Genomic DNA, 26,483 nt, shown 5'->3' on the forward strand with positions numbered 1-26,483 from the left:
TGGATAAAATTCATACGTGCGCATGCCACGCGAGTCAACTCTCAACCTTGTGCGAGCTTTACCCACTTTCAATATATAAAAATTGGAGGTTTATTAGAGTCAGAGGAATGAAGTAATCATCAAGGCGGCCTTGTCCAATGCACAAGGATGGATCGATTTTTATCCATTCATGAAAATTAATCAAGTCCACCGTTAAATCTCTCATATCTTGCAAAAAAAAACAATAATAAGATACTAGAAAATTAAACCCTTTGTAAGTCTCATCATGACCTAGTATTTTCTATGATTTATTACGTAAAGCCGATTATTAAGGACCAAAATGAATGCTAAAAAGCTCCTACATGCTAATGGAGAGTGGGTTTAGGTGAGTGCGAAAAGTGCTGGAATTCTTGTAGTGGTATTAATTAATCAAACACTACTAAGTAATTCACTTATCATGTTATAAGAACAAGCATGATTCGAAGTCAAAATCAAATGGATATCAGTATCTGAACAAAGTAAAAGTTAGGTTATACTTTTATCCATATATAACTTCCTGGAAGACAAAAGGGGAAGGTATATTGATAGCAGAAAATCATGCCTGCCTACACACGTCCAAAGTTTTGTCGGGTGAAATGTTCTAACAAGTCCAAAATTTCATATTTCTTAGCAAAATGCCCCCCAAACTTTAAAATTAGTCCGGGAGAACAGCAAAGTTAGCTTTTCTTTTATCAAATTAAGCCTCTGCTAGATGGAGGTCAAAGGGGCCCTTAAAGAACCGACAATGAGGGGGCAAACTTGGTTCATATTCTCTAAAGCTCGGATGATATGAGTATAAGTCGGTTACTTTAAAACTGTGTCTATTCAACACGTCATGTAGCGATACGTGCGGAAAAAAGAAATTTCTTTACCAATAATTCAACTTACCAAAAGTTGATGTCTGGATATGCAAATTCCTTTTCTGCCAAGTACTATTCAACTTTTCTTCGACGATAAACAATGATACGTAACGAATTCGGAATTTTCCTGTTTGGCTCATGTTTCATTACTTTGGGCTAAAGAAAAAAGGAGACGATGGCCACAGTGCAGGCTAATCTGGAATCAGCCGTCGGTGGCGGGTGAAGAGAGGTCATTGTCTGAAGCTTAGGTCGAATTTCTTTCTACTACTTTTCTAAGTTCCATGTTAGGTGTCGTGTGTGGGTTCATTCCTCGAAAGCCCTAATATTGTTTTAGTTCTCTAAGTAACGGATTTATGTTTGGTTCAGGCACACGACAATTGATTCGAATTTTTCACAGGAGAAGTATTATTTTTCGTTCTTGTACTTTAATTACTTTTCTAAGCTAGTCCCTTTACTTTCCACTTCTTTTCTCAAACCTTTGAATGTCATATTAAGTCTCTCCGAAACAAAAATCTAACCAAATTCAAGTTATGCGGTTGTCAGATGACATCGGTGTGTGATGTAGGTTAGATAGTGTCAAGAAAATTGTCCAAAATTTTTTTTAAAAATTGCACTTTTACTAATGCAATACTAAATCATTTAATATTGTCAATTGAGTTCTAAATCTTTTGGCAATTTGCTAATTGAATCTATATAATCAATTTTAGTCAAAAATCGCTAACATTAATAATGGCCGTCCCACATGACAAGCTAGTGCCGACCTTGACAATTTTAATAATATTTCTAAAAAATTGAACTTTGTTTTATTTTTCTTTTCTCTTTTCTCTTTTTCTTTCTTTTTATTTTTTATTTTTTTTGGTTCCAAGCCTAGTAAGGGTCATTAGCCAACCCTCACTAATCACAAGTGAGGGCAAGTCCAAGCAAGGGTTGGCCAGCCCTCACCCTGCCCTCGCCAAACTTGGTAGGAAAAAATAGAAAAAGAAAGAAGAAAGAAGAAAGAAGAAGAAAATAATTAAAAAATAATAATTTAGAAAAATTATACAACATCGACATTGGTCATCCTATGTGGCACTACTAGTGTTCATGTTAGCAATTTTTGGTTAAAATTGATCTAATAAACTCAATTGGCAAATTATCAAAAGAATTATGACTCAATAAATTGAAATATTTAGGATTGAATTGGAAAAATGCAATAGATATAAGAGTTTTTGGATAATTTTCCCAAATATTGTCTAAGTGAACCCCTACCGTCAATTGTGAATTGGCGGAAGCATAAAAAGATAAATTTAAAAACATTATTCCTTCACTATCCACAACCTATGGTGGGCCTGCATCAGCAATAAGTTCACACCATTCTCCAGCGTCCCTCAATGACTATGTCAGGTGAATTCGGCCAGATTTTGTACCTGAAGGATTTGATTAGATATCATGTGTAAGTAAAAAAAAAAAAAACTTGATTAGATACAGTTTGTAAACACAAGGACTTGATTAGAAATTCCGTATTTACAAGGACCTGTTTGGGAAAGTAGTTAAAGTACAGAGACAAAAATAGAAATAAACCCATGTTTTATAGCCACCGTTCCCGATTCAAACTCAAGAAGTACGTAATTTATAATTCACATGGTTTTATTGTCGAGAATACAAGAATGAAAGATCTGACACACGCACATATATACATGGGTCCCCCAAAATTATTTTATACCCGACTAGGAAAAAGGAAAGATAGTATATATGCTAACATGAGTCTTTCTTGGGTTGGCCATAAAAGTTTGCATTTCACTTTCACCGCCATGTTACGATGTCCCTACATCAAGCATGAGGCTGATATTATACAACTGTAGTTTTCTTGGACTATGACACATGAAATCATATTCATGCAATGTGGAACACGATAACATGTTGGTGTTATGCGGAAGAGTTACGACATGGTAGCCGAGAAAGTTGTTACTTGAAACCCTCTTGTGCCTACAAGAACATCTCTTAGGATATTCGATACTGCAATCAGTTATCCCTCAATTGGCCTAGCCTCTTATCTTGAACAAAAGCCCAAAAAGCCTCTTTTATAATAGGTATCTCATCCTAAAAATAAAGCTAGTTATTTCTAACTTATTGTGTGGATTTTCCTTTTTTTGATCAAATGGCTACATCACATCTGAAAGACGAGAACTCAAAATAGGCGACGACCAATGAGCCTAACCATTCCTATCTCATCAGGTCGGATGCCCGAGTTCCTTTCTCCCCTTCACAAATCAACGATTCCAGTTGATTGGCTCTTTCAAAGAATCTAGAATTTTTCAATAAAGGAGTGGGGCCATACCTTGCCTTGGGAGGGGAGAATTCTTTTGTACCATTGAGATCGATGCTGTCCTAATCCTTAGCTGATATGATCCTAATCCGTAGCTTTTGTGAATCTGAGAAAGCTAAGTTAGTGGGTACATTGAATTCTTAGGATTCCCAGTTGGGATGTTACATGTGAGCTTGATTGCTTGCACATACCATCTCACGATGGTATTTCGATCAAGATAATGACACTAGTGAATTTTAAATTTTGGTACTTTGGCACCAATACCACTTGTATTTCAAGACGGCACAAGTCAAGTATGGTCATTAAAGGAGATCGCCAAGAGTGAGCTCAAGTCCAATATCATTAACATGTCCAATTGAATCTTACATATATTCAAAAAAATTAATAAATTATTGGCCAACTAAAATATATTAATTAGTCTTTACCAAATATATATATATATATATATATATATATATATTAATTGTTTCATATCGTATCATATTCTTAATGTAAGATTTTTTTCGCTTGACACGTTGACACTTACATCTTAATTATGTTTTCAATTAATCTTTTATTTTCTAAAACCTCCGACTAGACATTTGATGTGTCAGTTACCAATACAAGTATCACCCTCATGCCAAATTATTAGGTAATTAATGCAGGTGATGTCTATATTTTTAGCCGAAAAATCACACTAATTGGAGGAAAACTTCCTTCTAACAATGATGGAGAAAATATTGTCCTTTCCAAAAGTTGATGTTAATAGTTTACGTCGTTTTTGCTTGGTCCAAATGATGTCATATGTTTATTTTGTATATGATAATTCCCACGGATACTTCATTGTCCATATTCTTAGACCGGAGATAAGACAAGATACGAAATTATTTGAATTTCTTGTGTCACATAATTTGCATGAAAAGGTCTGGGTATATAGCAGTAACATCCTAATTTTTTCAGGCTAATCTGCATATAATCGGACTGAAGGTTTTTAAAGAAATTTCTAGAATAACCCGAACCTCAACCGCGCTACGAGTACCATGTTTCGACGTTCTCAAAACCCTAATTTCAGAGAGAGAGAGAGAGAGATCACCACCCAATCACCTTTCACTACGATTATCGAGTATTATTATGATAAAAAAAATCCATCGGGATTTAATTACAAATATATGTTGCCTTATTATTTCTGAAGAAAATTGTAGAAAGTGCCCAAGAGAACTTATTAAGGGTCATTGATTATACTGTGTGTGTGTGTATAACTTTTTTCAAGCTATCTTTCTTGAATTGTTTTCATTTTATTTCTCCATTTGCAAAATGCATTGATATTCCTTCATACTAAACTGAACAGTCTTAACTAAATGTCTTAAAACACATTTTAACAAGATCGTGTTCACAAAACCCTTTACTTTTGTAACTTTACACAAACACTCGATTTTGCCCGAAACTTGTACAATATAATTAGCAGCTTAATATGGATGTAAAGGCATGTTGATCGAAGTGTGGTGACATTACTACAAATATTCAAAAATATGGGATGTCCCTGCAACCAACTAGGTGCCTGTGCAAATTTGAAGAGTATGGGTGGTTCGTGCAATTTTTGGCAACAATGAATGTATCCGCTAATGTACCTTTCATTAGCTTTCTTATTTTTTTTTCTTTTCCTCAAAGCAAAATATCGACCTCTTGGAACATCCTAGGTATATCTAATTTTGAATTTTTAAGGTAGGAAAGGAGGGATTTATCAACTTTAATTTTTTTTTTTTTCTGGTGGAGCTTTCTAAACCAAATAGATATGAAAGACCTTTGTCAACTTTCTACTGTATGTACTGCTCAAATGAGCTCCGTTTAAAAGACACGAACAGAATTATTACTTTAGAATTTCACTTAAAATGATAAGCTAATATACAAAGAAATCAAAGCCTAGTTTGACTGGAGGTCCTGAGTTCTTACTTGTGAAAGTAATGTAACATCATATTAAGAAATGTATATTTCCCATCTCATCTTTAATCATTAAATAGTTTAATTTAATGTTTTGGCTACAAATAAAAAAATCATAAAAAAAAAAAGTTGAGAAAACCAAAAAGAATTGGCTCGCCATTCAAAGGGGTGGCCATTGAACATACCCAGTCCAAAAGGAGCTTAAATAATTTGCCCTTTTTGACTCTCTGATTCCTCCTCCCTAGCACTGTCCGTGGCTGATGAGGCCCGCATTCAACGCACATGAAAAATTAAGGATAAAACGCAGATCAATTTACCATAGTTTTATCATGTCTCGTGCCCAGTCATACTAAACCAATTTGGTAATCAGTGATCACAAACAAAACTATACTCGCATAGGTAGCTCTAACCAAAATTTTGAAAAAGAAAATCCTAGTTTCCTTTCTCTATATTAGCCTTAGCTCACTCACCGTATGTCTCGCGTTGCTCAGTCGCAGTCGACATCGATCTATCACGATGGTCAGTCACACAAGAAAAACAATGGCCTCGGAGGCAACAATGATGCTGCTGAATAGTGGGCGAGAAGAGACAGAGCAGTAGAAAGGTTTTGCTAATTAAAAGAACATGTTGATGTTCTGAGAACCCATATGAATGACCAATGCATAGCTTGATTGGAGAACTTTCAGTCGATCGTTATTATAAGATACTATGGCCAGAAAATGAGACCTTGCAAGTCTGATGTCGCAAACCATGTTCGTTCGTGTGTTCGATGTGATTAATACTTTCTTAAGGTTCTCATCAGAAGAAATATCAAAAACACGCCTCACTTTCTAAAACGTAAAGATGATTTTCATACCTCTGTTTTCCAAAATATCATTTTATTATCGTTCAATAAAACCCCCCTCTGAGAAGACCAATTCCTCCCCTCCCCTTTTAAATCTCCAAACCCTCAAACTCTCTCACAAACCCTAGCGTACAACACACACTGCCGTTGACCTCCGGCCACCATCACTGTCATCGACTCCCCTACACGCTGCCACTATCGCCCTACCCTCACTACTCAGTCCAGATATGGGCGTAATGGCAGCAAGATACCAAATCCAGCAACTAAGGTTCCAAGTTCAAAGGTCGAGCAGCCATGGGCATGCCTGACCTCAAGCTCTAGTGCCAATTTGCCACAAGCTTGAGCTCCATGCTCCGGCGGCCATGGCACAACGCAGGGCTCGAGCGACTGTGGCTGGAAGCTCAAGCTCCAGCAGCCATGGCCCCAAGCCCTGAGATCAAGGGTGTGGGGTGTAGTTCTGGGTGCGGGAGAGAGAAAGGTGAGTATTTTCGGAAAAGGGAATGACAAAGTTGCAAACAAGTGGACAGTATCGCTAAAGTGAGGATGCAAAAAAATAAAAATTAAATAAGGGAAAGTAAGTGGTATCTAGGCGAAAACTCGGGTATGTCCTTGGTATTCTCCGTATTTTGATTAGCTGTTGATTTCTTTTAGTTTAACATGGAATACTAAGAGTTTTTTTCATGATTTCTTTAAAAAGAATGAAAAGAGATTCTCAATTTAGGAAATCCTTAAATAAGTAATTGCTTTTAGTTGAACCAAGAATTCTCGTAACCTTTGAGCTCTTCTTGATTTTTTTCCAGCGTGAGGTTGATTTTTCACCAACAACAGGTGACTAAAACCATTAAGTTTCAGATCATTCTACAATAACCCTATTTCTATTTTACTAAGCCACGAGATTTTTTATTTTCTTCAAATATAAATTCCCGTAACAATTATGACATGTAAATTCCCGTAGAGAACTGTTTGTGGTTTTTAAACAATGGAAGGTCCTTACATGAGACAACTTTAAACAAGTACTTATCTCAAGTTGAACCGAGGAGCTCTCTGCGAAGACAATTTATTCCATCAACAGTAGATGACTAAAACCTCAACTTTTAGATTGTTACTTGATTCTTGATCATGAAAATGATGAGCAGATCTCTAATTTCAAAAAAAAAAAAAAAAAAAAAAACTTGGAGAACGAGGACAGCCCATCAAAGGGAAAGTGAAGGCAGAAAAGGTGCATGAGGACCACCAATTTCGAGAGTACATAAAATGATATAGTAATGAACATGATGCATGGGGGGTGCACGATCCTGTGGCTGCCGCTCGGTTATGCTCTGGAAAGTTAGGGCATCGTGTTGTGAACACTTGATTCGCTTCCTTTCTTGCCCTTTTTATCATATCTCACACCCTCTGTCCGCGTGGACCCCACTTCACCTCTGATTAAAGCTCTGATTGGTTGATCAGCACGCCCCCAAGTTAACAAGGACAACATAAGGTAATGAATGGTGCAGATTTAGGTCATAATAATAATAATCTATCACCCCCAAGTTGATGTTTACATCCTCGTGGGTACGCTTATCAGGGTTTGCTATTATATAATAACGTTTTGGCACCTTTTTTCGTTCGCCTCTGCTTTGTTCCCCATGGCTTTACAAGGCAGCAGTTGTATCTTTCATTTATGTTATCGTAAAACTAGGAAAAACTTATCAAATCAAGTATCTACGTTACGAAAAAGAAGATTTTCAATTTTATGGTCATCTTTAGTCAAGTGGTGTACAGATAATGTTATCACAATGCTAAACTAACCTCTTTGATTCGATTGAAAATAAGCCATTCATATGGATCCCATGATGTTCATAAAGATATTGTGTTTTCATGGTATGTATTCTAAAAGGTTGCACCAAGTAAAATTCGAGTTTAAAAATTTAAACTGTGCTTCTTAGGAGAAGATGTTGCAATCACTTTTCCGATCTAGCTAGCCTTTTGTCTAAATTAGTGGGTATATTTTCATGTGTTTGACAATTAGCTGAGTGCATTATTCACAAGCTCTTAGTTTGGATGGTAGAGCTATTTGACGAGACCACAGGAAGCTTTTCAGCCAGAAGAAAAATTTTCTACATTCATACTTGTCCTTTCATTTTGAGAGGGCGAGAGAGAACAACTATGGATATGGACATCACCTACATTCATCTTTAGTTAAGTTTGCATGTCTGTAAAGTTCATAACTTGTAATTCACCAATCAAAAGTATAGTTGTTTTGGTAAAAATTAAAATTATAGTTGGAGGAAGTTTTCTTTAACAAAATATGATTCTTTTCAAAAAAAAAAAAAAGAGGAATGACAATCGTATAAATAAATATGTCGTTTTATAAAATTGAGGATGCGAAGTTTTTTTTTTTTTTTGCCAATCAAGGGCAGAAACTTGTAGTTTACCGGCAGAGGTGAAAGTGGAAAAGTAATGAGACTAGAGAATGTTTTCTGTGATTTGCATGTAACCAAGTTTCTAGAGTTTTCTTTAACGTTTTCAGTTTCTATTCGGCATAATTAATTGAATAACGATTGTAGTATATCATAATTGAATAAGTGTCACTGCCCAATTTAAATACATTAGGTTCTACATGCTATTGCTATGAGCAACCAGCTTGAACCCACAAAGCATTACACTCTAAAAGGATCAGTGTCTCCCAACCCTAACCCCGCAAATCAGGAGATATTAGTGAGACTAGGCCATACTATTTCTTTACTTCTAGTACTATGCATTAGCAAGGCATAATTGACACTTGCCTTCTTTTTTCTTTTCTTTTTTCAACCTCCAAATAACCAAGTCTCTGTGCTCATGCCCCCTAAATTATCGCAAATAGAAGAAATGTGTATTCTTGTTAGTGTTGCAGCTAACACACTAATTATTTTGCTTGGGGAGTACGTTCGAGAGAATGAAATTCAAAGAATTGATGGGGCCCACACTAGTGTTGAAATAGGTGGTTTAATTCGATGCAAAGCCAAGAATCTCATTAGTACTTAACATACCTTAAACCTTTTTGAAAAAGGGGTTCTCCATGTGAATGCGCTACAAGCTCCTATAATTACATGTACACGGTGAAATTGCTAAAACTAAATGCCTAAAATAAACAACAAAAATAAAATTGCAAAATTGGTAATATATGACTTTATATAATTTAATATGTAGAGTATAAACATTTTACCTGCTAATAGCAAGTGCACAATTTTGTGGACTTGGCTTTGCGATTAAGACACTATGAATTAGGTGCACAATGTAGACATGATGCTTCGAATCATCAGGTTTAAATGATTTTATGGTTTCGTCATTCATTCAAATTATGACTCACATGTTACCCAACCAGTGAAAAGAAAAAATTAATGAGTAATAAGTTTATTTGGTGATTATCTTAGAGTGTTTATTTATGCATACCTCTTATAGAAGTTGGAAAGTGGTTCATATCTTGTTTCCTTTATCTCCAATTAGAAAAAAAAAAACTTGTTTTTTAATAGCCTTCTGGTTAGTGAGTTACAAATATGGATGTCACTCGTACCAATGAAAAAATTGGTTGGACGGAAGAAAAATATCTAGAATTGTTTATATTAAATGGGAGAGGAACAGCTCGTGCATGCAACCGTTGTGGATCAACCGGAGCTGAATATGCATTGTCGCTTAGGGAATAATAGGGAGGCAAAAAAAAAATAATAATAATTGAAGTTGGTGGAGTAGGAATCTAATTCCCTATCTAATCAAACCTTTGACAGAATATCATGTCTTTTACTCATTTCCATGCAAAAAAGCAGAGCCAACCCTACTTCTTGCGCACAGTCTCACATTGTTGGGGAAAGAAAAAAGGGAATGGCTTTGCAGCTTTTGCCACACCCTCTCTCTCTCTCTCTCTCTCTCTCTCTCTCTCTCAAGATATACTGTACAGAGCAAAAAAATTGCATGCACAATTGGCTTTCTCAACCTCAAGAAGAAAACATTACTCTAATGGATAATGAAAATCAATGCCATCTCTCTCTCTCTCTCTCTATCTGCTGCGCAATTGTCATTACGGCTTTAGATCACGTGCGGGTGAGAAAACAATCTGGAGATCTGTAAATCAAGAACCCTTAAGAAGCGGACAAATCTACCTCAGTCTTGCTCATGTGATGATTTCGGGAAGATTCTTGAGGCAGATTCCATATTAATATTCTAAAGGCCGTCTGACCAGCAAATTCCCTTTTGTAAGACTGCTTAGATTTATCGGTAAAGTAGATCTCTTTTTCACCCCTTTTCCTCCTTTTGAACAGCGCCAAAATGATTCGCTCCCACATCTTCTTCGCTCGCTCTTCATGGGCCGACAAAAGCTTTTATTTAGAGCTTCCCAACTGGGCCACGCAAGACCAAGTGGCCCTTGCCCACCATCCTGGGAAATTGGTCCACGCACAATTTGGGCATCTTTGTTCCAGCACCGGCACGGGATGTGCTGAAAAAACACAGCAAGGAGTCGACAAAAAGCTAAATCAGGAATTGAAAGCAAGAGCCATTCGGCCGTACTGAAAGGACGAAATTAGAGAACCGAAATTTGATATGCTGAGTTTTTTGTGCATGATTGAATACCCTCGGCGACAATTAGAGAGGTTCTTGCACCACCGGCTCAGAGGGTTTCTAATCTCCAGTACTTGAAATTTGTGGCGTTCAAATAAGCAGACTAATATCCTATGCAAAAAACTGATTCATATACATGCTCGAGCATAAATCTTCAGTCCAGTTGTGCGACGGATTATATGAAGAGCAATGTAAAGCTCAGCTCACAGCCTAGAGCTTCAAAATGGTGGTCACTTGTCCTTTTTCCCATAATTCATATAGCCTAACCTAAACACACCAACTCACAGAGACTAGACTATGTTAAAGTCGTGACACCAAGATTACTAGTAGCCAAACTACTTGACTTGGGTACGAGGTTTTGGCCAATTCCACGTGTATAATATTAGTCATTCAGAACTTAATATACCTTCCTAATCCTCTGCGCATAATCATGGTCATGATTCAGTGCTCAATGCATGCTTACTGTTTATGCGTACGCTCATGTGTCTGCCTATGCATGCTATTGTGGCCGACAATTTTTCCACTGCACATGCCTCCGGAATTCCCGGTCGTGCATTTTTGTACCCGGCCGTGCAAACGCTAATTTACACAAGGAGGAATCTCGGGCCTAAATGCCTGCAAGATCTGCGCATGTAGGCAGGCGAGGACATTTCCTTTCTTCAATGAAAAATTTCTCTACAATCTAGAGAAGTGCAGGTCCAATATATTGGCGTGCAGTTGACTTTGCCCAATCTTTCGATAATTCCATAATATGCAGAAATGAAGCGAAGTAGGAAGAAGATAATTCTTCTTTTCAAACAAAAAGAAATTATATCAGGCAAGCTGAACTTAAGCAATACAGGCATGTCATTGCCATGACTTCCCTAGACCTCCCTGAAAAATATTGCAATCTTCCTCGGTACTATATATAAACTACCCTTTCATTGCGGTAGTCTATCACTTATGCAGGCAATTCCAATTCATCCAAGGCCACTGTAACTTGAAACCTTCTTAACGGCCTCCTCCTCCATTTCCACCAGCTGCTGGCAGAAGGATTCGATGTCAAGTGCCTCTGCCTTGAAGGAGAATCTAAATTCCCTCCATTGATACTGCCAACTACCATCCTGCAGTGCTGGACCTGGGACCTTACCCAGTATATCAAATCCCTTTCGATCCAGAGACAGCATGAATGCATCCTTAAAATGATAACACACAGCAGTTAATCAAAAGGTACACAGAGGACCATCAAATCATGAATGGCGGCTTAGTGCTGATGCTGCTACAAGACTATTTGAAAATGAACCTCTTTGTTATAGTTCTGACGTGAGGCGCTGTCAATTTTGTGGTCTAGAAGATGATCATAAGAAGAACAAAGAAGCATTAATCATGGAAAAGAATGGACACCATGTCACATAAATTTTCACCCGCCAATCCAATATGCTGAATCCTCTTCATGTTTTTCAGCAAAAACTGCCCACACTCTTCAGATATTACCCTTTATACCATAAATAGTTAAAGTTATTTTTCACATAACAAATTTGTGGAATCTATAAATTTATCCTTTAAAGGAACTGCATAATAATCCCAGTAATACACATTTATCATCGAAGAAACGAAACCTACACATTCCAAACTAATCTTCAACATTTAAATTGATTGACAAAATCATCAAATGGACTTGTTGTTAGTTCTTTTCATTCCTACAATGAAAACGCAGTCATAAAACTCATATTTTTTTTACTTCTTCATTTCTTTTATGTTGCAGGAGCCTCCTATTCAAGGTACCAGACCTGCCTGAAGCATCACTATTCGTATAACTTAATATGGGTAACTTTAGAAGTGATGCATGGCTTGGTCGCAATGGTCTGTGCATGGCATGTCAATCAAAGTCCCTAATTCGAAACCCATATGTCCACACAACACAAAAATTACATTTCAAAAGAAACCAAATGGAGCTCCTCTTTAACCTGTCGAACTGCCTGTTTTGACCAATTGAATTAGGTCAACACTACTCCAATCAGTTCCTGGTAACAGATTATTTAATCCTTCAAAATCAGACTAATTGACGGTCCAAGCTGTTGAACTGACCAGACCATTTTTGTTAAACGCTGCCTTTATTCTATCTACTACCTATGATGCCATATATGCAGTAGCCCCAAAACTTGCAACTCTCCAGAGCATAGAATGATACAATAATCTAAATCATGAATAAACTAGAAGTTGCAAGAAGCTAATTCTCAGAACTTTAGAAAGCAAAAATACTCACCTAAAAGTACTACGGAAACATAGACTCACACAGGTCTTTGAAGTTTGGCCAGAAAAAAAGTTGTCAAAGCCAAAAAAAAAAAAATGTCTTAACTTGTAACCTATTTGATGTGTCCTTTTCTAAATACATGACCTCATATTTCAGGGGAATTGGAGAACAGGCAGAGCCCCAGCAAGCAGCAAACAAGACAAAGGAGGAACCACCAGCTAAATAATTTAATAGTTCATGCATAATAGTTAAGTGCATCCAGGAAGCCAAAACTAATTTATGTACAAAGGCAGTGGGGGAGGAGCCCAACTCATATGCCGCCATGGCAGCTCACAATGCAGTCTCTAATCCGACTCAATGCACTGGTACCATCTACTACAACAAGCATACAACGCAATCAGGAGAACTTACTCTCACAGGTGCATTCATGTATGTGAAACAGAAAAGCACCAGTGCTCTTCGCCTTGATTCACTTTGATTAATTCCATCAACAAGCATGGCCGAATAGGGTGCTACAACCGCAACAACAAATGATGATGAATAAGGAGGAAAGCTATGCTCCTTATAAGTAGGAAGAAGCATACGACCAAAGAGCTGCTTTTATCTGGTTACCTAAGTGCCTTACCCAAAATATCTGTCTTGGATGTTTGTATGACTTCCAAATCAACTTCATGAGTTCCTCCATTGCTATCAATGAATGTGCATGATCTATATGGAAATATAAGTTGAGTCACATGTATTAGATATGCATCTAATAGCCACTCATATCTATACTTCAAAATATGTTCCTGAAAAAGAAAGGTGTGACCGACATTGTACCTTATATCAAACTTATAGATGGCGTGCTTTTGACTTTCATCTAGTAAGTCATAAAGGTTTTCGCTACGAGATGTAAAAACAGGATTCGTCGAACTTAGGACACCAGATACTGCATAACTGGACTCCCTAATTGCTTCCACTTCAGACTGTATAAGTTCTTTAAGGCTTTCAGAAGCCAATTGGGCCTACACAGAGGAAAAGAAACCTTCACCAATCTTATCTTATTAAAAGACTGTCAATTGCAAATCAAGTTGAGACCAATTTTACTCATTTAATTGCTTCCACTTTGAGGAAGTGTGCCTTCCTCAAAATACAACACAACAAAACTTTAAGAAGCTAATTTGTCTACTATTCTAGTTAATAATAATTACGGTGCCTGTTAAATACAATAATTAACACCTATCGTTTTCAATTGAGTCTAGCAGTTTAAACAATTATTTGAAAATTTTAACAAATTAGATTGAGTACATCTTAGCAAGATTTACAGTGTGCAAGTAGACAAATTCAATGGGGAATTAACCCCTCAATGGAGGAGTTTTACACCTAAATGACACACAAAAATGAGTTCCAGATGGGAAAGAATTTGTGTAATGATTGCCAAAAGTGTCACTGATATAATACCAGAAGAATGATGGGAGTACTCGCAGGCCATAAACATATAAGAAACTTCTACCATCAAATAATGCTACTGAAGCAACAACCCAGCACTAAGCCCGAGTGAAATAAGATCACTCAAGCTGATGCAGTTGACCATTTTCCTATGTGAAAGTCTACCATTTTCTCATGTCAAAGATGCTCATGCATGCGGATGCATGGAGAGAGAGAGAAGGGAGAGAGAGAGAGAGAGAGAGACCATTAAAGGCCAGATTTAGTGTTGTAAATTCTAAAAATACAACTCAAAATCAGTTGAAGGTTGCAAGGCTCAAGAATAATTAAAGATCTGCTCTCAAGCACAGAAGTCAAGACTGATATCAGTCCATCAAATACAAAGGCCAACCTGATTATACAAAGATATGAACTTGATGAAGCAATGAAGAAATACAATCACTACCCTGACCAACACAACCAATTTGAAGCAGTAAATTACATTCCAAAAGCACCAAAATTCTATTTAACAATCTTCACCTTTTGGTCCTTAAGAGGAAGAACATCTCCGGTCAGAGCAATCCGAGATGGTAACTGCAGCATGTCCATGAAGCAACATTAGAATTTTGCCCTCTATTTAGAGCAGATGATTGATATAATAACACATTTAATATTTGTTGGTAATTAATATCCACACAAGCACCAACCTTTTTCAGGGACTTGAGTAGATTAGCCAGCGGACCTGGGAAAGGTGTTGCTACTGCCAACGAGCCACGCTCATCAATTACTGTGTTCTACCAATAGGAAAGTGCATAATAAGCAACAAACAAGCACATGACCACAGCATGCTTATCAAAATAAAAACTTCCACCTTTCCAAATCTTGTAAAATTGTAAAACAACTAAGTTCAGTCAATACTTGACTTTGTGGCTACAGTAGAAGTGCCAAAATACAAAAACACAAACATGTTCGGACCAGAGAGGCTGGAAATGTTGCTATCATCGTGGCAAGAGTTAACTCTTCCCAGTTACCATTGCTGCCTAAAGGAAAATTGACTAATTTACTGAGGAAATAAATAAGTGTGACATAGACATTCTTAGTGCAGTTACAATTGAATCACCTCAAACACTAGGAAAGAGATGTAGAGGAGACTATGATTATTAAAAATGAGAACCTGATTATTATCACTTCCCTGAAATATGATGAACTTAACAAATACGAGCATACTAGGAGAAGGAGATAATACCAGGGCTCATACTGCAGTGGATCCCTAAAAAAGAAGTGAAAGAAGTGTGTGTTTTACTGTGTCAACATTGATAAGAGTACTTCAGGAAACACTTCACTTTAAAGGAATACACAAGATGTTCAGCCACAAGCAGCTTTATGAATGGTTAGAGACGAGGGTGCAGTCTTTAGGGGAAGAGAGAAGCTAGCTTCATCATCAAGACAAACCCGCTAGCAGTCCTGACTGCAACTGCTTTGATATTCTAAAGACATCAGGCTGTGAGATGATCAATAAATGCCAACAAGAACATTTAGCAGAAGAACAGGACAAAATGCATTTGCTTACCCAACCCCAACAACCCCCCCAATCCAGGATATAAGTACAACAAAATGCTATGAAACTTGCGGAGCTAGCTTAACTTACTTCAGATTCCTCAAGCAAAATGGGAACAAAGCAACAAAGGGAACCCCTTCAAAGTCACAATTACCACAATAGATAACACCACCCAAGAACAGCAAGAAGCTTACCACATTGTGAATATCATTCTCTGGAATCCAAATGTAGGGTTTCCCTCTCTTGACCATATACTTAACCTTCGAACTGTGTATGTCGCCCTTGCTGTCACAATTAAGCCGAAAGTGACAAACAAATTCGATTCAAACGATGCATAAACATATAGCGGTCGGATGGAGCGAATTCTCGATTCACCAATATGATATGCTTATACTATTAATTGAACCAACTCGTTCGGTACAATTTCGCCGTGCGCTTCCTTGTGTTGTCGAACCCAATATCATCAAGAAAACAGACAAAAGAAAAAGGCCAACTTAACGTGAGAAAAGTAGAAGCAGCACCTTCCTGTGGCGTCGGCTCTGATGGTACTAAGGTGGCCTTGCCAGTTCGACGCTAGTATACTCTACAGGAACAGAAAGAAAGACGAGTGGGGACCGCGCCACGTGAAGATCAATACGATAAAGCTTAGCAGCACGAGCACATGCGAACCCACAGTATCGAAGCTTGAAGCCGGAGGTGTATACGCACGACGGATCCAAGGAAAGGAAGAGAGTACCTTGCACTTCTCCCCGACGGTTAGCACCGTCGCTTTGCTCCCTCTCATGGCGTCGCCGAACGTTTCGGCGCGACGCACACCAACTGTTTGATCAAATCCCTTTCGATCTGGGGAGGCCGAATGCGTCCGGACGGTTCTCGAGCTCGACTGGGCTTTCCTTTTGAGCAACCTCAGTTTCTTTTTAACGGCTCGCGGAAATAGACCAAAAACGGTGCGTTTATGGAGCGTGGCTCCTTACTTTCCCCGGAAGGGTAGTCTCTTTTTTTCATTTTTCAGCTTTTCTTTTTTCTTTTTCTTTTTTACTTCTAAATTGCTACTCCAATGAACAAAGAAGTTTCTTCATTAACTTTCAATTTTCTTTGACCCTAGAGCTCCTCTTAAGTAAAAAAAAAAAACAGAGAGAAAAAAAAAAAAAGGGCAATTTTTGGTGCATTGACTTTTCTCGTAAGAGATGTAATATCTTGAAAATCAAATATTTCTTTTATGAAATATACATAGGTATTATATGTGGAGCACTAATTGGCCTGACCATTTTATTCACGCCATATCTTATATAATTTTATCCTTCAACTCCGTCAAACGGAAATAAGATCAATTAAAAATGCAGTTGATTTTCACTTCTCCAAATTTATCAAATTGTTTCTCAAAAACTCTTCTCTTCGTAGTATTTGTAGTAGGTTATAGTCATGCGCTTCGAATCCTTCACAAGTGATCAAAATAAATTCAAAATGATTTCCGAATATCTACCATTTTGTGAAATTTAAATTTAACGAATTCTTTTGAAATATATATATAAAAAAAGGTTCATATAATATTAGCGCTATCTATGTATTATTTATAGTAAATGTTGAAGTTCGGAGAAAATTAACTTATTTACTCACCATGTAACTTATTAAATTTAAAAGAAAGTACGTTTAAATGTATACAACCAATAAAATAGATAAAGATAAAGAAATTCTATATTGAAGAAAAGTTTTTACTATTTTTAAAATTATGTGCCACATTGCAAGACCCATGATATAGTTTTGTCACTCGTCACATTCGACTAATCAAAATTAGCTTCATCATCATAGAACATTTATACTTTATTGAGTTTGAATTTCGAAAAAGATGGATGAAGAGAAAGATAGAGTTTTCTTAATCATAATTTCATTATATATTATTAAATCATATAATTTTTTAAATGATGTAATTTTTATTTAATAACCAAATATGTTTAACTAAGAACGAAGTGATTTACATAATTTGTTTAATTCAGTAAAACTTATCAAACTTTGAATAAATGTTATTCTTGAATGATACAATTTAATTGATATGTTATAGTTTCCTCAATTCAAACAAATATAAGATTGAAATAATTAATATAGTCAATTTAATTCAGCTAAAATTTAAGAATATAATTTACAACTTGATTTATTTGAAACTTGCGTATTCATGTTTGTTGATTTTATCTTGGAAATCGACTTTTCAAATATAGTTTATATTCATCAAAACAAATGCACTTATAGAAAACTACTTCACAGACATTATGCTCGTGCCTGATTCGAGAGAGGTATGGATGATTTTTGTGGGAAAATATGGATATCAATTTCAAATTGCTCATTAAGATGTAAGATTTGTTAGTAGTCGTATAGTGATACTGAATTTTAATTATTAATGATAAACGATGTTCTCTTTGCTTTTCTGTATTGACCATATAAAAAGTCAACGCCAATTTTTGAAGTGGGCTTTACATATAGTATACATTATAGTGAAAATAATTTATCCAAAAGCCCACCAAATTTGAAATCAATTTTAAAATAACAGATGAGAGAGAAGTTCATAAGCTAAAATTTAAAATTTTTGTTGTTCAAAAACTTTATTTTTTAATCTTACAATTCTAATAGAATTTGTATAATGGATAGGGAGATAAGATCTCTAATTTTAAATTAGACATTGTAATTGAATGAAAATATCATTTAGAGAATATAAAACAAAAGATATAAATCTATACACTCTAAAAAAGATAAAATTGAATCCATGATGTTGCTTAGGCTACGTCGGCTAAGTTGGACTTGCAATGAGTGGGTAATTAAGTGTCTGATCGAAAAAAGTCTCCGATCGATAAAAGGAAAATAGCATCAATTGAAAACGCGGTTGCCTTTTCACTTCTTTTTTTTGGGTCGAAAATGGACTAATTTCATTAACATAGTAAAGAAGTGAGGCCTGGAAGATGGACGTCATTACATAAAAGGTCCAACAAAGTTTGAGAAGGATATGAGGCCCAATTCAGAGGTAAGTAGCCATGTTTATGAGCTTTTGCTACCCAATCTGCTACGAGGTTGGCTTCTCTAAGACAATGGACTATCTGTACATGTCTGAAGGCCCGCATTTTATCTTTGCACTTACCGACAAGAGATTGAGGGCCCGTTTGGTTAGGCTTTTGGGGAATGCATTTGCAGAAATGCAAATACCTTTGGATAAAGGGGTTTTCGAAATGCAAATGTCGTTTGGTAAAATTTGCATCGAGAAACAACTTTGGCCAAAATACCGTTTGGTAAAATTTACATTTGTAATTAACTTTTATTAAATTTAAAAAGCAAAAATATGTTTATATTTTTTTATATAAAAAATATAAACATATAAACATAAAATATATTTATTAAACATAAAAATATATATAAAAAATAGATATGTTTATATAAATATATATTTATATAAAAGCAATAGGAGAAAAAAATAGATATGTTTATATTTATAAATATATTTATTTATTTATTAAACATAAAATATATTTATATAAAAAATGGATATGTTTATATCTATATAAAATATATAAAATATATATTATATTTTTTATAAATATATATTTATTAAACATAAAATATAAAAAATAGATATGTTTATATTTTTATATAAAAAATAAACATAAAATATATGTTTATATATTTATACTTAGGACCGCCGAATTCGGCGGCCGAACCGCCTGAATAAAAATACGTTTATGTTTTTATATAAACATATTTTTTATAAAAATATAAAAATATAAACATAAAATATATTTATTAAACATAAAATATATATAAAAAATAGATATGTTTATATAAAGATATATTTATATAAAAACAATAGGAGAAAAAAATAGATATGTTTATATTTATAAATATATTTATTTATTTATTAAACATAAAATATATTTATATAAAATATATATTTTTATATAAAAATATAAACATATTTATTTTTATATAAATATAAACATATTTATTTTTATATAAATATAAATATTTTTATTTTTATTTTTATTCGGGCGGTCGATTGGCTTCTCCAGGAGAGATGAACAATAGGAAGTTGCATTCCGAATATGCAACTTGCCAAAGAACCTCAAGAGGTACATTGGGCTAAAGGCCCTTAGAGCTACTTGGAGATGCAATTGCATCTCGCCAAAGTCACGCAAAAAAACGAACCAAACAGCTTTGCATTTGGCCAAGGGACTTTAGAGCCCAAATGAGCATTCCAAATGCTGAACCAAACAGGGCCTGAGTTTCCCAACTCAACACTTTTGAACTATTCATCGCTTTTACCAGTTGTAAGTTATCTGACTCAAAGATCATCTCTTTGTGTCTTCTGGAAAAGAAAAGTTCAAAGCCTCCCATAGAGCTAGGGTTTCAGCCATCAAAGGGGAAGACGCTCTGACCGAAACAGCCGCTCCTCCGACCATTCTTCCTCCCGAGTCCCTGCAAATGCAAGCTACGAAATTTTCCTTTGAACCAAGTGTGTATGTTCCATCTATATTTACCTCGTATGCTCCTTTCAGTGGTGGAATCCAGATCTGGGGATTTTCAGCATCTTGAATTTCAGTTCTTTCATTTTCAGCAAGCTCCAAGCATCTAAATCTACCATCTTCATGAACTCTCGAGCTCTCAACATACCGATGGACTGGTGTTTTGTGCCGAGCTCGCTGAACTTCCCTTCCAAATCTGCTTTGCGACCCAGCCCCAGCTTCAACTACCGGCGGTCTGTTGGTTTGCCGCAGTTCTTCGATCGGCCCAAGACAAAACGCCCTCCACAGCCCGACTGGTTTACTTCCCGATTCTCCTTGTGCTCTGGTAGATCTGTGAAGCGGTGCCCTATTCAAAGATTGCTGGTCTTCATTTTCCACCCAGCATCCCAAACCAGCGACTATGAGCCCTCTCTGCTCGTCATTGCAATTTGTCAGTTCAAAGAGTGTCCCAAAAGGCGGAGTTCCTCTCAATTGTTCTTCTCTATATGACATTCCTCCATCTTCTCCAGGTTCCGGTTCTCTGACTATGGATTGCGACTTTCGTATCCTCGATCCACCTTCTACACACCTCGATTCACCTTCAGCTCGACGATTTGATTTTCCACTTCGATTTCACAACTCTCTCCTCTCTAATCTTCTATCTTCTTCGGCATTTTCCTCAGCCCCCATTGGAGACTGCGACTCATATGGTTCGCCGTTCCCCTCAGCATTTCGTACCACATGCCCTGTCTAGGCTTCTCCTCTTTGAAATTCTGCCTTTCCTCTATCTTGTCCCCTGCTTTTTCCTAGGTTCTTGCGAGTGTAGCTCTTAATTGCTGCTTGAGCTGAGTCTATAATTGCCAAAGCCACTGGTGTTTTACCTCGAAAGATGGCCTGGTTTCGGGCCTTCCAGACATTCCATAACATAGCAGCCACCAAGTTTAGAATTAATGGGTGAGTTGCCCTCTCTTTTAGATTGTTAAACCATTCTTCGATCCTTGTCAAACCCTGATTGGAAATTTTAATATTTAACACATGATTATCCCATATTTGTCTTGTCCAAGAACAGAGCAGAAAGAGGTGCTCAGCCGTTTCCCTTTCATGGCTACACAATGGGCATATGGGGTCAGGTAATATTTTCCTTCTAAACAAATTATCCTTTGTTGGGAGAGCATTTTGGCATAAATTCCACATGAAAATGTGTATCTTAGGTGGAGTATTCAGTGTCCAAATATTCTTCCAGAGTGAGGGGGGAGGTTGAAACGATGTTGTGGCTTGGTTCGCATTACATTGCTCCATGGTTTTCTTTATGCAGTGACACCCACTTTTGACTGAATATTTTTTTTTTTGTAAAAGGTAAGAATATATATTAAGCTTTGGACAAATGAACAAGAATTCGGCACCGTAAAAATATTTTCCTGCTTGATTACCGGTCCATACAAGCTGATCTTCTGTCTGAGGATTAATTGGTATAGTTAGAATTTCTTCTGCTAAATTATCCTCAAAATGTGCTGCTACGGACCTTTCATCCCATCTACCTTCCTCCTTATTAATAAGTTCCGATACTAAAGAGGTTCCTTAACATTTATAGGACCCTCAATAATACCTCTTTGCAGCCATTTATCCTCCTTGATTTTGATCTTTGATCCATCTCCTACTTTCCACATTGCTTGGGGTGCTATTGAATTTCTTCCATATACCAAGCTTTGCCAACCCCACGAAGGGCGAGGGTCCTTAGCTGCATGCCAAAAGTCTGTCTGAGGATAATATAATCCCTTAAACAAGCTGCTCCATAGAGAGGTTGAATCTTGTCCAAGCCGCCAAGCCTGTTTCCCCAACATTGCTTTATTAAAAGAAAGAAGATCTCTGAAGCTCATTCCACCTTTATCTTTTCTTGTCTTTGAGATATCCCAGCTCCTCCAATGAATGCCTGTTTTCTTCTCATTAGTCTTCCACCAAAATGAAGCAATTTTCTTTTCAATAGCCTTGCATATAGAAACCGGGATTTTAAACACTGACATTGCATATTGTGGTAATGCTTGAACCACTGTTTTCAGTAAAATTTCTTTGCCGGCTTTTGATAGAAGCTTCTCCTTCCAACTTTCCAGCTTTGAACTAATTCTCCCGAGAATCCATGCAAACATTTGCTTTTTCGACCCTTCCCAATCAGAAGGAATACCTAGATATTTGCCGGTTTTGTCCATGATAGGAACCCGCAATTCCCTTGCCATGTTCTCTTGCAAAGATTGTGGACATCCCCTATTGAAGAAAATACCAGATTTGTTTAAATTAATTTCCTATCCAATAGCTAGATAATATTGATTCAAGATCATGGCCAGATTTTGACATTCAAGAATAGTTCATTTCATAAAAAAGATCGAATCATCGGCAAATGGTAAGTGAGATAGAGTAGGGCAACTTATATTTAGCTTAATTCTTGTGATACTACCATTTTCCACAGCCTCTTTCATCAATAAGGATAACACATTAGCCACAATAATAAAAAGATAAGGAGATAAGGGATCCCCTTCTCTGAGCCCTCTGGAAGGTTGAAAATACTGAAGAGGTTCTCCATTAAAATTAACGCTAAATGTGACCGTGATAACACATTGCATTGCCCATTTCACCCATTTCTCATCAAAACCAGTCTTTAGTAGGCATGCCTCCAAGAAATCTCATTCTACTCGATCATAGGCCTTCTTCATGTCTAATTTGAGAAGTGCTTGGAATTTCTTTTTTGCTTCTGAGTCTAATCTGATGCAGGACCTCCTGAACAATAAAAATGTTATCCTGAATTTGTCGCCCTCCTACAAAAGCGCTTTGTTCCAGTGCTATAATTGCTGGTAATAAAGTTTTAAGTCTATTAACCAGCACTTTGGAGATAACCTTGTAGCCAAATTTGTCTAACCTCGCCGGATTCGAAACCTTTAGGATTAGGGAGAGAGATGTTCTGTTTAGAGCTGGTGATAGATAACCGGTGTTCATAAAATTCTACACCTCCTCAAACATATTCCATTTGATGTCTTCCCAGTGATAATGATAGAAAAGTCCATTAAGACCACCCAGGCTTGGAGCTTTAGTGGATCCTAGCTGAAATGCTGCTTCTGTCACCTCTTTTAAATTTACTTCAGCAATTAACATTATGTTCATATCAGTTGTGACTAATGCAGGTAGCTGGTTTATCACTGGTTCAAAATTTCAGGAGCCATTGGATTCGTAAAGGTTCCTGAAAAACTGTAACGTATGTTCCTTCAACTAATTCTACTCAACCAGCCATGCATTTTCTACATTTTGAAGCATGGAAATTATGTTCCTCTGTCTTCTCTGAATAGTTGTCGCGTGGAAGTATTTTGAATTTTAATCCCCCCATCTCAACCAATTGATTCTAAAGCGTAACCCCCAATACATTTCTTCTTGCCTCCCAAGCTCTTCAATTTCTTCTTGTATCTTTTTAAAGTGTTCCTTGTTAAAGGAATCTGAAGTGTTATTAGTTAAGCACACTATTTGCTGCTTCAACTTGCTGATTTCCTTCTTTCCATTTACAAACTTCTTCTTGCTCCATTTAGAGAGTGCAGTTTGAACATCATGTATCTTCCCTACCAAACCTTGTTGGTGCTGGATTGGAGGAGCCCAGTAATTTAACACCACTTCCCTACATTCATCATTCTCAAGCCAAAAGGCCTCAAATCTGAAAATTCTTTTTCTTCTAGCTTGGTTCGATTGACATGAGAGGATAATAGGACTATGATCCGAGCCTACTGCAGGAAGGGCGAAAGCTTCAACTTCTGGGTACATTAACCGCCATTTTATTATACATACCACTCTATCTAATCGTTCTTTTACATAATCTTCCCCTTCCTTGTTGTTGGCCCAAGTAAACACACATCCCTTACTGTCTATATCCATTAAAGAGCAGGCATCTAGACAGTCCCGAAAAGATGTCATCCTGTAGTTTTCAGCCATTCGCTTCCCCACTTTTTCCCAATAGAATCTCACTTAATTAAAATCCCCCAAGCACACCCAAGGTAGAGTGCTTTCAGCACTTATCCGTCTCAATCTCTCCCAAAGTTGCAGCCGCTTTGGGTATGTATATGGAGCATGAACGAAGGTAATCCTCATCTTGTTACCCCTGACCCCTTCTTCACATTTCAGATTGATAAAACTTTCAGCCATTGAATCAACTTCCAGAGTAATCCGATCATCCCACATAATAGCCAAACCTCCCGCCATACCCACATGATCGACTACTAAACAACTCTGAAAATGAAGCCTTCTTTTTACTCTTTGCACAAACTCAATTTTATTTTTAGTTTCCATCAGAAAAACCAAAGAGGGCTTGAATTGAGCCATTACGGTTCTCAATTCCCGAACTGTCAAGGATGTGCCCAACCCTTGACAGTTCCAACTCAAGATATTCATGGCTTATTTGATGGCTTATTAGGGCTAGCCACCATAGCCTATGCTGTAACTTTTTCCGTCATCTGGATAGGAGTGTCTATAAGTTGAGTTTCATCCAACCAGCCTTGTGTTGAAGTTGTTGACTGATTGCTGGTTCTTTTTTGTTTCTTAGTAGAGGGAGTTTTTGGTTGTAAGAGAGTTTTTTTCCCGGTGCTATTTGAGGTCATTGTTGGCTGGAAATTTGGATTGTTTGAGTGCTCCGGCCTGGTGATCATTAATGCTCTTTTCCCTGCATTGCACATAGTTATCTCTTGTGTATTGTTATGATTAGTCTCCAATAGCATCTGTTCCTGACCTCCCCTTTCAATATTCTGAGTAATGTTTGGAGGGCGAAGTTGACCATCCTCCATCACTTCACTTTGTCTTGGTTGCTCAGGAGTTTCAGGGACAGCCTCATCATCATTTTCAATTAGGGTTACTTCATTATAAAACATTTTCTAGAATGAGCTATGGACAAACATTTTAGCTTTCAACCAGCTACCAAAGCAACCCCCCAGCTCAGTTGCGAATTTCTCTTCATCATAAGATATATCTGGACAATAAGTAGCATAATGTCCAAATTTTCCACATGAGTAGCAGAAAAATGGCAGTCGTTCATACTTAAAATCCAGTCACACTCTCTTATTCCCATGACACATCAATTGTCCTACTCTCAATTTAGCCGCCACATCTAACTCCACTCGTGTTTTTCCAATTTTCTGAAAAGCAGGACCTCTTGCATCTATTTTCACTTGCAAAACCTTCCCCATTGAGCTGGCTATCTTCTTTATCATGCTCTCAGAATTCTATTCCAGCGGTAAGCCAAATATTATTATCTAGAAAGCACATGTGTTAAATTCATAACAATGTGGGGGGTATCCGGCTCCCAATCCCTTAGTAACAACAAATGGTTTGAGAAAGACCATGGACCTCCCTCTAATACACAGTTCTTATCCCCTTCATTTCTGAAAACAAAGCTGATTTTCCCATTTTCTAAGGGTTTCACTTCCACAGTTTCATTCCTCCATGCCTTTTTCATTGCTGTTGTAAGGGCTTGGAAGTTGATGGCAGGGTTTTTATATAGTTGCCCAACAAGGGAGGAGCGACATTCCTGGATTTTTTCCTTCGATATCTCCTCATCAAGAATTTGCATATTGTTTTCATACATTAGCTTACCTAATTTGTTGCATAGATGGCCGAGGCGACCCACTGCTCCTTCTTCTTCTGCCATAATCCTCGTTGTTCTTACACTTCTAGGTTTACTAATTGCAGATCGATTACATTCCCCGGACTGACGAGAGGGAGAACCCACCTTATCTACCTCCGAGATTAGAGCTGCCGTGGATTTTCTACGTAGTACATTCCAGCGAGGACGTTGAACTGAAGAAAGCGGCGGTTCCTGGGGATGTGGAATCGGGGATTAGGGTTTATGAGAAGAAGAAATCTTGTATGGGCACCGACTAACTTTGCTGCGGTGAGGATTCCAGCACATTCATCTACTGAAGACTTGCGGATTCTGTTGATGGAAAGTCTAAATCATGGTGGGAAATTAGGGTTTATAAAGGGATGAAGTAGGGTTGCCTTTTCACTTATTAAAACATACTCATGCGATTTTAATCAATTACAAGTAATCAAAATAAATTCAAGATGATTTCCTTAATTCAAGATGATTTCCTTAAGTCTCTTAAATTTAAATTTAACATATAACTTTTGAGATATAAATATAGTTCATATAATTCATTTGTTTTTATCTATCATATAGTTAAAATCAGAGTTGAGAGAAGAGTTACTTTGTTACTCGCCTCATGGCATTTAGCTTTATTGCCACATAAAAAAAAAAAAAAAAAAAAGACT

General features: G+C 36.8%; 1 protein-coding gene and 1 long non-coding RNA gene across 2 annotated transcripts; one reads left to right on the forward strand and one right to left on the reverse strand.

The window, feature by feature from the left end:
* Positions 1-11,202: 11,202 nt before the first annotated feature.
* Positions 11,203-16,622, reverse strand: LOC104420894. Its single transcript, XM_010032669.3, has 9 exons — positions 16,451-16,622; positions 16,236-16,297; positions 15,909-15,999; positions 14,864-14,950; positions 14,697-14,750; positions 13,572-13,756; positions 13,378-13,460; positions 13,164-13,264; positions 11,203-11,694 (listed from the first exon to the last, which is right to left on the reverse strand). Exons 1-9 carry the CDS (start codon positions 16,496-16,498, stop codon positions 11,479-11,481), a joined length of 927 nt encoding a protein of 308 aa, XP_010030971.2. The 5' UTR covers positions 16,499-16,622; the 3' UTR covers positions 11,203-11,478.
* A 3,363-nt stretch (positions 16,623-19,985) lies between these two features.
* Positions 19,986-26,289, forward strand: LOC108955774. Its single transcript, XR_001981900.2, has 4 exons — positions 19,986-20,203; positions 20,306-21,146; positions 21,262-21,322; positions 23,363-26,289. It is a non-coding gene; the product is annotated as an uncharacterized LOC108955774 (long non-coding RNA).
* The last annotated feature ends 194 nt before the right edge of the window (positions 26,290-26,483 follow it).

Source organism: Eucalyptus grandis, chromosome 10 (genome assembly GCF_016545825.1).
Source record: "Eucalyptus grandis isolate ANBG69807.140 chromosome 10, ASM1654582v1, whole genome shotgun sequence".
In the NCBI taxonomy this organism is placed as follows: domain Eukaryota; kingdom Viridiplantae; phylum Streptophyta; class Magnoliopsida; order Myrtales; family Myrtaceae; genus Eucalyptus; species Eucalyptus grandis.

Excerpts from the sequence above, each read along its gene's own strand:
- LOC104420894 (XM_010032669.3), bottom strand. The coding sequence starts at position 16,498 with ATGAGAGGGAGCAAAGCGACGGTGCTAACCGTCGGGGAGAAGTGCAAG. Across the intron at positions 13,461-13,571 it reads ATCTATAAGTTTGATATAAG|ATCATGCACATTCATTGATA; the intron begins GTACAATGTCGG and ends ATTTCCATATAG. Across the intron at positions 13,265-13,377 it reads ATCCAAGACAGATATTTTGG|CACCCTATTCGGCCATGCTT; the intron begins GTAAGGCACTTA and ends TTGCGGTTGTAG.